This window comes from Hyperoodon ampullatus (assembly GCF_949752795.1).
Source record: "Hyperoodon ampullatus genome assembly, chromosome: 13".
NCBI classification, from domain to species: domain Eukaryota; kingdom Metazoa; phylum Chordata; class Mammalia; order Artiodactyla; family Ziphiidae; genus Hyperoodon; species Hyperoodon ampullatus.
Window position 1 is genome coordinate 41,471,341 of NC_136926.1, and position 16,054 is coordinate 41,487,394.

The 16,054-nt window shown below is 39.1% G+C and overlaps 1 protein-coding gene across 1 annotated transcript in view; it reads right to left on the bottom strand.

Annotated features, from left to right (window-relative positions):
* OSBPL1A (oxysterol binding protein like 1A) overlaps positions 1-16,054 on the bottom strand; it is a 207,031-nt gene that overhangs the window by 97,583 nt on the left and 93,394 nt on the right. Inside the window, exon 17 of the mRNA XM_079718170.1 lies at positions 1,148-1,310. Coding sequence (XP_079574296.1) covers positions 1,148-1,310 — 163 coding nt within the window. The remainder of the gene's footprint in view (positions 1-1,147; positions 1,311-16,054) is intronic.

A 16,054-nucleotide genomic window follows, 5' to 3' on the forward strand; every position in this document is an offset into this window, starting at 1 on the left:
ATATCCACCAACATCATTTTCCTTGTCCTATACCATCACACCATTTTAGCTTCCTTAACCTAATTTTCTTTAGTACTCATTTCTACAACCTCTCACTGTGCTTCTTTTCCTTTCCTATCATTAATTTGACCCTTTAACTCCATATCCACTGAGGTCTCCTGCTTCCATGGTCAAGTTTTGTGAGACCCAACAACTGTATATGTTCATCTACTTAGATAAGCACTTAATTTCTTTGCATAAAAGAATTGTTTTCCATCTCGCTGATCTCCAACCACCCCCTCCCAGGCTTCCTTCCATGACCCTGCCCACATCTACCTCAAAATTCTGAAGGAAGATCCTAAAAAGTCAAGACTACTTAGCAGTACCTCCTCTCAAAAGCCATTCGCACCTCTCCACACACATCTCCCATTCTTTGAACACGTGGTACCTGTCAGGCACTGTCCTGAACACTACTTACACATATGAACCCACTTAATCCCGACTCAACCCACTGAAATGGAAACTATAATTATCCCCATTTTAAATATGTGAAAGCTGAGAACCAGGAAGGTCATGGAACTTGCCCACGGTCACACAGCTGACCAGTGTCAGAGGCAGGATTCCAACTCAGGGAATCTGACTCTGGAGTCCCTGCCCACTGTCAGTATGCTACGCTGCTCTGAGGCCTGTATCTCTGAGGCCAAGTTAAGCTCTTCCTTTTCTCTGTTCCAGCTACATCAAGGTCTCACCTCTCCTTTGGCACACAGCATACCATACTGTAGCCAACTGTTTCTTATATGTGTCCTTTACTCTTAGACCTCTCTGAGAATAGAAACTATCCATCTCTCTATCCTTTAACATATAATAGCACCTTGCACCAGGAGGTATTTAACAGTCATTGAATAAAGGAACAAACCAGATTCACAGCACTCTGGCCCCAGCACAGCATATGCTGTCAACAAAGGCAGACTCAGTGATGACTTTCATTTCAAACTTTTGGGCTTCTGCCTTGATAATGTCACACAAAAAGTAGGTCATTTGGGGAGCTGAAGTGATACATTTCCATCTGTTTATTTCAGGAAACTCAAGGTGACATCTACCCTAAGAAGACATTTAGGTGGTCAACTGTGAATTACCAACAACACAGACGGCAGGGTTCTAGAATTACCTGACAGCGCATCATAGAACTCGTCCTCACTAAGGATGCTGAGAGGTGGGGAGCCTTTAACCAGAGACTGCTCTAATTCATGATGTTCAGTGGCTAGAGTCGCCAGCGCTTCTGACAAAATTTTGTTTTTTTCTTGTTCCTGTTCCAATTTAAAATTCCTCACCTGGAAGAAAACAGATATACAAAAAGGACTTCAGAGTGACAGGAGATATAGACTTACTCAAAAGGTTATGAAATTTATTCGCTTCAGATCCACTTCAATTGCAACATCAGGAATGAAAACAGTTGTGCTACATACACATGGATGAATGAGCAAAATTACTCAGCTAAGATTCTGTTCTTCCCGTGGGGCCTTTTCTCACAACATTGCCAGCTAATGAAAATAGATTAAGAACTAGCAAACAAATGCAGCTCAAATGATCAGGATCCTAGTATAAGGGCATTAGCCAATTTGAAAATCATATAAAACTTTTAATAGAGAATATTTTGTTCAACATTAATCATGAAATTAAGAAACCAGTTTTTGAACAAAATCAAGAACTGAAACCACTGTAAATATTAAAATGTGTACCACATCAAAGCATAAGACATAATCCTCCAGTTCACCTCCAAAATAGCTGGTATATCAAATGAGGGGAAACAAGAGGCCAGGTAATGACATTTTAATTGCCATTTTTCAATTACATATTTTGATTTTGGTTCCATATTTTACCTTGAATCTAGTGTGCAAAATAAATAATAGATTACAGAGAAAGCAAAGCCTTAATCCTTTAAAGATACAATCTGTTACAGAGAAAGCAAAGCCTTAATCCTTTAAAGATACAATCTGTTCTTCCTATCTAATTCAATAGCACCTGAATTTGCAGCTAACTAAAACCATATAAAATGTAAGTAACCTAATTCTCATGTAAAATAGCAGGTACTAGATTTGGTATGAACAGTTTCACCTATCCTTGTATCAGAACTCTGAAAACCACAACTATTCCGTTATCTCCCTCAACTTCTAGAGCCCACGTGGCGCTTCAGGCAGCAGCCTGAGGAGCTGGTAATCTCAGAAGTTTCCTGTGCCTGCTTCCTCACCTACAAAACTGGGATTCTACTGCTGTCGAATAATCTAATTGGTGGCTTCAACACAATGGTCTTCAAATTAAAGAACAAACAAAAAAACTCTAGCAGCTCAACCTATTTCTCAAATGTAATCTCAACACATAAAACAGATGTTTCAGAAAGCATAACTGCACAGGATGATGCCAGGTCTGGATCAGGAGCCTCTTTGACTTTCCCCTCCAGGCTCAAAGCCAGGGGCTGTTCCAACAGTTTGAAAGGCACCAGATGGGGTGACCTCTGAAACGTCCTCCTGGTCAGAACGTCTGCTCCTGGGTCTTGGAGCTGGCGAATCTCTCACCGCTGGTCCCAGCTGCTCTCTGCTGAACCCGGCCTCCCACTTCCTGGCATCCCTCTCAGTCTCCTCCCCTTGGTCCCCAAGGACGCAGCAGCTCCCTCTACATTCTGACTTCACAGCCACGCGTTAGGTACAACACTCCAAGAATCCCGGATATGACTTAAAGCAGTTCTACCAAAATGCTAAGTTTGTAACAAAAATAGGGTTAAACCTTCATTATCTTGGGAATAGTTCCAGTCCTCAAGGCATCTTAGTATTTACTATCATTACAGTAACGAGGTTACTTATTAGAACTGCAATAATGAAATAAAAATTGCAATAAATGGAAAGCACTAATGAGCAGAAAAGACATGCAAAACAGAAAAATATTAAATATTTATATAATTATAGTTTTTAAGGAATTGCAAATATTCCTATAATCTAAAATTTTATCTCCAAGGAGGAAATTCTTTTACTATGGCTGAAGTCAACCTAGACCAAAAATTAAAAAAAAAAACTGTTCTTCCTCCACTTGATATGTTAAACAACTCATTTACCTATAAACAAGGCCTACAAAATTCACCACAATATCCAAAATGAACCCTTCTTTGAATGGAAAAGATCAGCACTGCTGTAGATTCCAAAAACACCACTGCAGGAAGATCCAAACTCTTTCACACCTACCCACCCCTCTCCCTTTAGCTTTATTTTTTTTTAGCTGTTCAAGTATCAAAATGCAAATGTGCTGTTGACACTGTACCTTTCCATGTAAGAATCCACTAAATTATGTCTTCTGGTTAACAAATATGTAAGTTTCAGTACCTAAATTCATCTCGATTTCAGAAAAGTGGCAAAATAAATGATCGAGGCCCCAAAATATCGAATTCTCTCAACAAAACCATACACAAAATCCTGATCCTTTATCCATTTAAAGTAAGCATCCCTGCAGTTCTGCCACCTCGACATCTGTTCTCACTTGTTCTTCAGAGAAGGAGGGAAAGGGGTGGGAGCAGAAGGGAGAGAAGAGGCTCTACCTACAGTTCTGGTTTTCATCTTTTTTTTATCTGTCAGTTGATCTGAGGGCATTTGTATTAATTTCAAGCATAACAGGATCTTCTGTACTGAAGGTACCTTACCCTCAAACTTCCCACCAAATGGCAATACCTCCCCATCCTGTAAAGTGATGTAGCTGAGAGTAGGTGTGTCACAAAAACTGCACTAGTAAAGTGCTCTCTTGTTGCTTTAAAGAAGCATCTAAGAACATACTTAACTGCCGTTGATGCTTTTTGGTCAATTAAATCAATCAACTGGAACAATGTATTCCAAATCTATTACAATCTCAGTATTTCAGAAACACTTAGGGGATATCCTGTACTGGAAGTTTAGTGTAGAACTACTCATCAAGTGATACAGAGTGCAAGTTCTGCATAAGGAACTTATGGGATTCTACTGCTGTCGAATAATCTAATTGGTGGCTTCAACACAGTGGTCTTCAAATTACGAAAGAACTCTAGCAGTGCCACCTATTTCTCAATAGCTTCTTAGATAAGTTATGCGTAAAATCTTCATCTTACTTTTCAACTCTGTCTCCGAATTCTCATTTGCCAGCTTAGAAGTTATGTTGGAACAGAAACAGTACCTTTATGCAATCCCTCTCTGAAATTCCAGGTACAGTGCTTCACTTTTCTGTGTATCAACACTTGCACTGATACATGCATATGACTATGGTTTTTTAAATCCTCAAACTATAACTACCCTATTATTTATTAAGGGAACAAAGAACTTCCTTCCTTCACAAAAATCAGTGAAGCCCAGCACGTGTCTGTAATTACATTAGGCCATTTCTAGCATAGGGTATGTGAATTCTTCAAACTCACATATAAAATCTATGCCCTCGGCCACTCTGCCACAACAAAAATCAACATATAACCAAGTAAACATAAATGCCAACCTTTTTATTAGGAACAACTTAAGGACTGAACCATCACACATTTAATAGTTACACATTATTAATTATTCTTAATAGACACATTGCTCTGTGTCTGTGGCCCCTTAAGACTAATGCAAATTCAAGCCTTTCCAGTAATCTCCTCGCATCACTTCAACATGACCCCCTTTCATCTTACCCCATTTCATGCTGGTGGGTGAAATGCACAGTGAACACTTCCAAAGTGTTCTTCACTCCGTCAGTGAATAGATGCCAGCAAAAGAATTCAGCGTTTTATGGGGGCTTCCCTGGTGGCGCAGTGGTTGAGAATCTGTCTGCTAATGCAGGGCACACGGGTTCGAGCCCTGGTCTGGGAGGATCCCACATGCTGCGGAGCAACTAGGCCTATGAGCCACAACTACCGAGCCTGCGCGTCTGGAGCCTGTGCTCCGCAACAAGAGAGGCCGCGATAGTGAGAGGCCCGCGCACCGCGATGAAGAGTGGCCCCTGCTTGCCACAACTAGAGAAAGCCCTTGCACAGAAACGAAGACCCAACACAGCAAAAATAAATAAATAAAAAATTAATAAACTCCTACCCCCAACATCTTCTTAAAAAAAAAAAAGAATTCAGCATTTTAAAAAGTCTCGTGCTAGCCAGTAAATACACATTGCATTGGCTCTCTCCTTCTATAAAGCACCCTGTTACTTACCTATGTTTCTGAGAGGTTAAATCAGGCAGAGACAATGATGAAATCTGGCAAAGACACACCACTAAGCGGGAGTAAGTGATTAGTATTCAGAGAACACTGTGGCCAATTATCCAATTACAGGTTACCTGACATTCTGGCCCTGATGATCAATCTAGTTAAGCTCTTTCAACTGGCTACACTCTGGTCAGTTCAACAGCATTAGCCTTTCACCTTTCTTCTTTGTTACTGGATGTGTGGCTATAACAAAGAACATGTTGGCTTATGACCAAAATACTGTATCTTGAATTAAAAAACATCTAATTTTATTTCTTAGATAAGGAATTGCATTGGCACTTATTTCCGTGGTTAGAGGACCAACAATATGCTGACTTTTCCCTGCTACTGCCACACAGCTGTTGGAAAGTGGTCCTGGTCACTTACAGCTGGTAAGGGCTCCTCTGCTCGTTGAGGACGACAGCACTGCTCTGGGTGGGGCAGCTCTCATGTGAATGCAAGCAGACATTATTCCAGGTTCACAGCCAGGCTGAATCACACTCTCACCCCCAGGGTGCAGGACAATCAAGATCTGATCCCATGTCTCAGGCATGATCAAGTATGGAAACATATCCTCATGAATGGATAGTATACATTTGCTTTGTTTTACAGATTTACAAAGCACCCTTTCACACATTAACTTTTAGGGTTTCGCTGACTCTAATGCCCTTCTTCTATGCCATCCCATCAATGCCTTTTCAACTGTACACATTTCCTTATGTTCCTGAAGCCTTTTCTTTCAGTCCTTCCTCTCACTAAGAAAGACACTTACTTAACTATAAATAAGCTTCAGTGGCCAAGCAGATTTGTCTGATAGGAGGAAATGGAGATGAGGTAGGATGTGCAAGGAGGCTGTGGTGGGGAGGGGGACTGCAGAGAGCTTGCAGACCACTGTAGGAGCTCTGGCTTTGACTGTGACTGACACGAGGAGCCACTGCATGGTTCTGAGCAGAGAAGTAACATTATTTGATTTACATTTTAACACAATGTCTTTGACTGATAAGCTGAAGACGAGACCTGGGGGGAAGGTCAAGCTTAGAATCAAAAAGATCCCTAAGAGGCTACTGCAACAATCCAGATAAGAGATGGGTAACAGCAATGGAGGTGATGAGATGTAGTCAGATTCTGGATGTATTTTGAAGGCACATCTATGGGATGCGAGAGAAGAATCAAGGATGACTCCATAGTGTTGCCCTGAGCAACTAAAGATAGCGTCATCATTACCCAATGCAGGAAGACTGCAGGACCAGGACAATCAGGAACTCATACATGAGAGTTACCATCAGACGTTCATGCAGATGTCATGTAGACAATTAGATAACCAAATCAGGTCTTCAGGGAAGAGGTCCAGGCTAGAGATATAACTCTGGGAGTCTCTTGCAAATAGATTATGTTTTAAGCTGTAAGACTAGATAGAATCACTAAGGGAGAAAGTGAGACAGACACAGGAAGAAATCCAAGGACTGAGATGTCCTTCTGATGGGAGAGACGAGAAAGAACCAGCAAAGGAAACAAAAAAAGAGAGGAGAGATAGAAGGAAACTCAGAAGTGTGTGGTATTCTGGAAGCCTAAACGAAGTACTTGAAGGAGGAACGAGTGATTAAATATGTCAAACACTGATGATGGATCAAATAAGACGAGAACTAAGAAAAGCCCTCTGGATTTAGTGATAAGGTCAATGGTGACCGTGACAAGGAAAGGCTCAGTGGAGCGTTAAGAGAATGCTGAAGGCAAAGGCATGAAGGGAGTGGGTCAGTAGAAATGAGAGAAGGAAACTTGGAAAGGGCAAGTACAGCCTATTCTTTTTGCTAAACAAGGAAAGGAGAAAATTGGGGCAATCGCTGGAAGGGGGTGTGGGGGTCAACAGGCTTTATTATGAAAGACAACCCAGCATGTTTCTACGTCGATGGGAAAGATTCAACAGAGAGGAAATTAATGATGTAGGAGTGCAAGGAGAGAACTGCTGGAATGATGTTCTTGAGCTTGCAAAAAAAGGATGGGCTCTAATCCACACAGTTGGCCTTTGCTAAGGGTACGGACAGCTCACCCTTAGCTGCAGGAGAAAGAGCAGCATGTATGTGCCCAGACGCAGATAGGTAGGTATGGGTAACCAAGTTTTCTTCTAGTTGCTCCTTTTGTCTCAGTGCATATAAGAACTAGAGAGAATAGGAAACAGAGGTCTTCAACCTATAGGTCCCAGCATGTGATGTGTAAGAAGCTACCAGTCTCTTGAACATTATACATAGCTTTGAAAAGTTTGCCCTGAGATTTCAAATGAGATCATATCCAAGGCCCTCCAAAGCCTCATTCACACTAATCTGGTCAACCCAACACAAGGCAGCTGTTCCAGAATTTTCCCTTTGCTCACAGTAGACTGTGGCTTGCTCCTGGCACCATTAAAAAAAATGCCCCTTTCTTACTGGCACTGCCATCTTCCTCAATCTGGCTCAAGCCAGTAGAAAAGGAAACCCCACTGGGAACTACCTCTATACTTCTCTGTCCCTCTGCTCTGCCTTGGGAATGAAGGTGAAGGTGTTACCTGCTTTTTGACTTACTGACATGCTCTAAGTAAAATAACCTCAATGGAGCTTGTTAAACTGCAGTTTCTGCTAATAATCTGTTAAATCAATTACTCCCAGATGTATCTTCAGACATTTTAAGTCAAGGAGGAATTTGGGGGTAACTAACTACTCCCATATCTAGGACAGAGCCCAATAAATAGTCACTTAAGAAACATGGTAAATAAACGGAGAGTTTTAAAAGCAAGGGCTGGTGATTCTTAGAAGAATCAATATAAACCCAGACTATCTGATAGTTATTTTTGTCAGCCTGATTTAAAAATAACTTCCCACAGAGTGAGGAACTGGGAGACTGGGATTGACACATACACATTATTGATACTATGTATAAAATAGACAACTGATGGGAACATTCTGTATAGCACAGAGAACTCTACCTAATGTACTGTGGTAACCTAAATGGGAAGGAAGTCCACAAGGGAGGGGATATCCGCACGTGTATGGCTGATTCATTTTGTTGTGCAGTGAAGGCTAACGCAACATTGTAAAGCAACCATACTCCAATAAAAATTAATTAAAAAAAATAAAAATAACCTCCCATAGAAATAAAATCAATGGGAGAATAATGCTACATACAAACAACAATGCGACTAAGTTGAGGTTTTACTTTTTTTAAAAAAAGAAGCAGAAAAGAGAAATATGTCTTCTGAGACAAAAGTACCATTCACTTCCATGGTATGCTACCAGCAGTAGATTCAATACACATGAAGTCCACTCCCTTGCTCAATGGTCCTGGCATTTGAAATAACTTGGTACAAGTAAGATTTCATAATAATTTTCTCTTTCAATTGCAAAGCTGAATCAGTTGACACTGATTGTAACAGTCACATAAGGAACAACTACAATAAAGTGCAATTTCCATAACTATGTACACATTTTACATTCCGGAAGTTAGCACTTACAGAATTATATGCCTAAGAGCACTACTACATCAATGTATAATCTCCAAATTATTCTAGATTATAGTATAATGTATTAAAAATTTCAAAAGGTTTTTAGGTATCACATAAATTACAGAACAGGATGTTAAACTGCCATGTAATAGTATATATTAAACTGTGGCAAACAAATTCCAATATAATGTAAAAAATCAGTGTTGGCTATATGAAAATGGTAAAATTCCAAATCAACCTACTCAATAAAGATTCTGAAATTTTAAAAAGTCTATTCTTTTAATCATGTCTCAAACTCCCGATTAAATAGTTGTTCATGACTGTATTCCCTAAGTGCCTGGAATGGTTGCATATGACATGCTCAATAGTAAGTCTTGAAACAGAATTTTAAAATGAAGAACATTCGGGTGTATAGTAATAGGAGAGAACAGAGGGGGACTGAAGCAATGCAAAATAACTTTTTTTGATAAAATCTCTTTAAGCAGTATTAACAAGTATTTCACAGTTTATCCCAGAACTAATAATTTAAGTGCACGACCCTGAGCAAAAATGTTGCTTAAAATCTCACTATTCTTAACTTCAGTATGAGTTCATCTAGCAAAAAGAAAGGGCTTAACTTCCTAAGCATTTGAGTAAACAATGGTTCTGCTTACACAGGGCTGTTTCTATGTCTATGACTGATAAAGTATATGCATAGCACTTTACATTTTAAAAGGTACTTTTACATACTGTTCACTAAATCTTCCTAACCGCCCTATGAGGAAGGCATATATGTAGAAGATACTAATGATGCTAACAAAGTGAACAAAGGGAATTCAGCAAAGGCTTCTACTGCCAGTGGGAGCTCTGTCAGCTACCCTGGTAAAAACAGATCACATATAATCAGATGACAATAAGCCAGTTCTCTAGAAGACCATATGAAATATGGATGTGGACACACATACATAGAAATATGGATGTGTGCAGGTCACCCTCTATTTATGGGTTATTATGCCTTGAGATATAAACTAATGAGCACATGAAGTCATGACATTTGTCTCAACATTTAGAAGCTAAGCATCCAGAGGGTGAAGATAAACTTCCCCAAATTTCTTCAGTGATGTTTAAAGTTACATGACATTCAGTCCAGAGCTTTACCTTTTCAATTTCTTCACTAAATGTAATAAAATGTTTAGCAACTCCTTTAATGGTTTTTAATAGAAAAGACAAAAAGCTACAAATCACTTAAGGAAATACTTATTCTCAAATTACAAAAAAATAGTAGACAGAAAATAGTGTGATGAAAAACTAAGATATATTCCTTTGTCAGAAAATACTGCTGTAAGACAGAAAAAATTGCTGAAGATATGAAAAAACAATTTAGTGTGGGATGTTTGCCCTATAGAACATTACAGCTGCTTTGAACATGTCTCGGCTAAACCATGTTTGAATAATGAACTATAAGAACTAGTTTTTTTTTTTTAATGAAACTCTAAGGGAAAAATGTATCAAAGAAGATATATTCTCAATAATAAATAACTAAATAAAAATGTTTTATGGAAAAACTGTGTTTATGTATAAATGCAATGTCCTGATGGAGTATTTATTTTGACCAAAATTTTTTACACAACCAACCCAATTTTAAAATGAGCAAAGAACTTGAACAGACATTTCTCCAAACATATACAAATGGCCAACAAGTATATGAAAAGAGGCTCAACATCTTTAGTCATTAGAAGAATGCAAATCATAACAATGAGGTATCACTTTACAGCCACTAGGACAATAAGTGTTGGTGAGGATGGGGAAAAAAAGAACCCTTGTGCCCTGATGGTGGGAATGTAAAATGGTGCAGATGCTGTGTAAAACAGTTTGGTGGTTCCTCAAAAAAAGCTAAACACAGAATTACCATATGACCCAGAAAATTCACTCTTAGGTATATACCCCAAAAAACTGAAACATGTTCAAACAAATGCTGGTATAAAAGTGTTCAAAGTAACACTATTCACAATAGCCAAAAGGTAAAAACAACCCAAACGTCCATAAATGAATGAATGAATAAGATGTGTTGTATATATACAATGGAATACTATTCAGTCATTAAGATAAAGTACTGATACATGCTACAATGCACACGATGCTGGAAAACATTAGGCTAAAGGAGCCAGACACTAAAGCTCACACACTGAATGATTCCATTTATAAGAAATGCCCCAAACAGGCAAATCCATAGAGACAAAACACAGATTAGTCATTTTTAGGGGCTGGGGGCAAGGGTGGAAATGGGGAGTGAGTGCTTAATGGGTACAGGGTTCTTTTTTGGGATGAAAATGTTTTGGAAGTAGATAGAGTGATGGTTACACAACACTGTGAATTACCAAGTGCCAATGCACCTTATGGTCAAAAGAGTTAATTTTACGGTTTGCTCAAAACAGTTAATTATAGCGTTATATAAACGCTATAATTTTTTTTAAATTAAAAAACAAACTCAAAAAAAAGCCCCCACGGATATGCACTTCCCATATGATCCAGCCATTCTATTTGCTCCTAAGTATTTATTGATACCTAAGAGAAATGAAAGGTTAGGTCCACACAAAAACTTGCAGTAGCCAAAAACTGGATACAATCCAAATGTCCATCAACAGGTGAATAAACTGTGGTACAGCCATAAAATGGAGCACTATTCTGCAATAAAAAAGAATGAACTATTGCTACGAGCAACAACATGGATAAATCTGCAAATAATTATTAAAGAAGCTGAACCTTCTCTACCCCCATAAAAGTATGATTCCATATATGTAAAATTCTAGAAAATGCCTACTGAGCACTAATTAATTAGTGATAGAAAGCTGATCAATAGCTGCCTGTGGACGGGGGTAGAAGGAAGAGGAGGAGGTACCACAACAGGCAGGAATAAACTTTTGGAAGTAACAGAAATATTCCTAATCCTGAAAGTGATGATGGTTTTACAATGTAAACGTGCATCCAAACTCACTGAACTACATTTTAAATGTGTGCAATTTATTGTCTGTCAATTATAACCTCAATAAAGCTATAAAAAAATGAGAATATTTAGCAATAGTAAGGGCATAATGAAAAGACCACTCACTTACTGACAATGGAAGTCAAAATAATACATTTCTTACTCAAACATATTTTCGAAGAATATGCATAACAAAGAAAAATACTCTGATACTACTGAAAACAACATAGGATATCAAACTGCAATGTCCGCTGTATTTGTGTATTTGCCAATACAAACAAACTAAGACAAACCAAAACCTCCTGTCAGTGGTTGCTGGGCTCTGGTGTTTATATTCTTCCCTATGCTTTATAGAAAATAGCTCTATATTATATATGTGTGCGTGTGCGTGTGTGTGTGTGTGTGTGTCTTTCATAAATCTCTCATAATTTTACAATTAGCAAAGTATCTTTAAATGTGTCTATTTAGGAATTGATTTTTGCATCAAAATCGCAAATGTGAAAAATCTGCATTGCATCAAAAACAAAATGGTGCTTACAAGGTACTTTCCTATAATGCAGTGCGCATGGCTCTCTCGGCCGTCTACTATAGAAACCCGATCTGAGATTCTGTTAAGCACGCTCCTGCTTCATCATGGCTGCAAAGCTTCTACCTAAAAATAGCTTACTCTTATGTAATCACTCAACACAGATTTATATATCTTATGTATCCTTGAAATACATTTCTTTTTTTAGAGATAATCCCGCAGGAGGTAAACAACCATTTTTAAAAGCAGAGAAGTTTAATCATAATCTAAACATATCTTATTTTCAGATGTTATTCAAGGGCTCTGTAGCTGACAGTTCTGTTGGTGAAAATAACTAGAAAAGCTAACGCCCTACCAACTCTAATTTTTTAAATTAACTTTATTGAGAGATTATATACATCAATTTTAAATGTAGAGTTCAATGAACAGTCACAAACGTACACCCCACATAACCAGCACCGCTATAAAGATATAGACCATCTCTCTTCTCTCCTTCCCCCAGGTCCCCTCACTCTCCCTGTTGTCCCCAGCCCTGCAAACCACTGCTCTGATTTCTGTAACTTATGCTTTAGGTTTGTCTGCTCTTGAACTTCAAATAAATGGAATCGTGCAGAGTGTACTCCTTTGTGTCTGGCTCCTTTCACTCAGTACAATGTTTTTCAGATTCATTCATGTTGTTGCAAGTATGAGCAGTTCTTTCCTTTTCACTGCTGAGGACTATTCCACTGCACAGCTACACCATGATCCCCTCTTTTAATGCCTTCAGCTCTGTCTCTGGAAATATCTTTTTGTTGAACATTATTAAGTCCACAGAGATAATAACTTTGCTTTTACAGAATTCTGATGTTTTATTCTGTTTTGCCAAGTGTTTTCATGGTTCTCAAACTGGGTGGGGGGGAGGGGATGACTAAAATATGCTTGAATCACAGCTCAGCAGATGTTAACTCCATCTGAAGAAAACATTTTATGTGTCTAAAGCAGCGCTTCCCAAGTTTTGCAAGTCCTGGCACACATGGAAAACAACCTTTGTATGGCACACAGGAGAGACCAAGAACCTGATTTGGGGCTCTGGCCATTCTAAGGGTTGAAAAGATCATTACTCTTAAGTCCACTACTTGGAAAGCTCTGTTAAGTTATACTTAAAGAATAAATATCCTTGTTTTAATGACCAATATTGATTTTTACAAAACAAAAATCTTATGAGCAAATAAGGTTATGTATTCAATAAAATATTGATTAAGCAACCAAAGTGACTGGAAAATTCCCAAAGTCTTAAAATAATGAACATGGCTTCTAATTTTTCCTTCTTTAAGTACACTTAAAAATTTTTTCCGATTTTTTCAAACCAAAAAAAAAGGACCCATGACTGTCAACTGGTGCCCAAGCACCCCTTCCCAGCCTAGTATGACGCAACTTCTTCATAGAGGGGAGTTAATCCTCCCATTGTGCTCTTCATGCCACAAATATTCATCAACCACCTACACCATGCCCGGCATTCCAGGCTGCAGGGAATCAGCAGTGAACAAAGCAGACAAAAATACCTGCACACAGAGGACTTACAGTCTACCAAGTGGGAAGAAACAGGTAATGGAGTGAAATACACAGTGTGTTAGGTGATGGAGAATGCTAACAACAAAAATAAAGCTGGGAGGGGAAAGGGAGTCCTGGGAACCAGGGTGGCCAGGGGACTCACCGGGCAAGCGCCACTGGATTAAAGGCCAGGGTGAGGGAGAGGAGGGCACGTATCAGGAGAAGAGTGCTCCAGGCAGAGGGAGAGCAAAGTTCTGAGGTAGGAAGGGGCTTGCGAGTCTGTGGCACAACAGGAGGCCACCGTCCTCAGAACAAAGCGAGTGGGGCAAGAGTGAAGCAAAGGAGAGGCCGGAGAGGCCAGAGAGGCAGGTGTGGAGGCCATCATAGCCTTAGAGGTTCCTTCCCGGGAGCAGGACGGAAAGTCAACTGTGAAGGGCCATGTTCTGTGCCCCAACTTCATGTGGGACGCCAGGCTCATTTCTGGAGGGCACAAAACCTGAGGGCAATCGGTGACGAGTAAGAAGAAAGGATCTGGAAAGCCTGACATAGGAATAACTGCTGAAGACACTTGGAGATGCCTGGCTTGGGGAAGAAGAATTTATTGGTTGCTCCAAAAGCTGATGAATTGTCACAAGAGGTAATTCCTTTCACTTTTTTGTGATGCTGCAGAGCACAGACTTGAAACCATGAATTAAAAAAAAAAAGAGAGAGAAGGAAAAAGGAAAAAGAAGAGGAAAAACCTTGCCTTAATGTAAGTTTTAACTTTCTAGTATTTATAGTTTTCCTACAGTAGACTGGGTGGCCCTGAAAGATTATTCATGTATAATAGTAGTAGTAGCAGCTAGAAGAGCAAGAGCTAACATCTAGGTATGTCTACTATATGCCAGATGTTATGGTAAATACTTGGTGTGCCACCTCATGTAATCCTCCCACAATCCTATGAACTAGGTATTATTAACAATGAGGAAACTCAAGCTCATTGAGATGACACGACCTGCCTAGGATCGCAGAACCAGTAAATGATGGAGCCAGTGCTCAAACCCAGGTCTGGGTTTGACCCAAGCTCCAAGCCTGTAACCACTGGCACCCCCTGCCTGTATGTCCATCGACGGCAGTGTTTACATGGCACATAAAGGGACCATCTGGCTGGCAGGAAGTTGGAGAGAGGATTCTTGCAAATAAGAAAAATTAGGTAACTTCTAAGATCTCTTTTTATAATTTTGTGGTTACATTTTCCCAAGTTTTCATCTTATTTTTAAAATTTTCCTTTGACTTCCAGGTTTATAGAAATTTTATACTCCTAAAAATGGCTAAAGATCAAATAATAATAATTTCATTATAGAATATGTTAAATTACCTGTCCAATTCTAATGCTGAGGATAATTGTGCTCTGATTTTGAGTAACACATATTTTCCTTGATTAGTTCCCCTGTACAAGTGAAGGTAGTCTTGATTTTTCTCAAGTACAGTTGATCCTTGAACAACGCAGGGGTTAATCCATGTATAACTTATAGCCCACCCTCCATATCCAAGGTTCCTCCACATCTGCTAATTCAGCCGACCACGGACCATGCAGTACTGTAGTATTTACTATTCAAAAATATTGGCATGTAAGTGAATCTGTGCAATTTAAACCCACGTTGTTCAAGGATCAACTGTATATCAATTTCCTTGTCTCATATTTTATATCTACCACAATTCAAACATACCTGCGCTTTCATATTCCTTTGTAGACAAGATAAAATTCTTTTCAATTGAGCAATTATCCTTCAAAATACAACAGCAAATCGACATTTGGTATCTAAAGTACAGAAAGATAACATAAAAGTATAATACAGATATATGAACTTAAACCAAGTCTACAGTCCATGGAAACCACATCCCTGCTTTGTGCAGTTGTTTTTTACTGACTGAAGGGGAAACAAGGGACTAAGGAGAACTGGCACTGTGCACCCTCCGCTACACTTGAACCAGGGTAACTTCTGAATGGTTTGAATAATAATGAGAAAGCACTGCTCTGCAGAGCGGTTATGAGCCAGTGTAGAGTCTGGCAACCCTGAGGTCAACATCTGGATAGCAAACATGGTTAACTCCACTTAAAAAAAAATTATTTTCTTACACCCAATTATATGGCTACTATAAAAACAAAAACAAAACCCAGGAAAGAAAAAGTGTTGGCAAGGATGTAGGGAAATTAGAACCCTCGCACACTGTTGGTAGGAATGTAAAATGGTGCAGCCACTATGCAAAACAGTATGGCGAGTCCTCAAAAAATTAAAAATAGAATTACCACATGACTCAGCAACTCCACTTCTTAGTATATGCTAAAAAGAATTAAAAGCACAGACACAAAGAGATACTTGTAC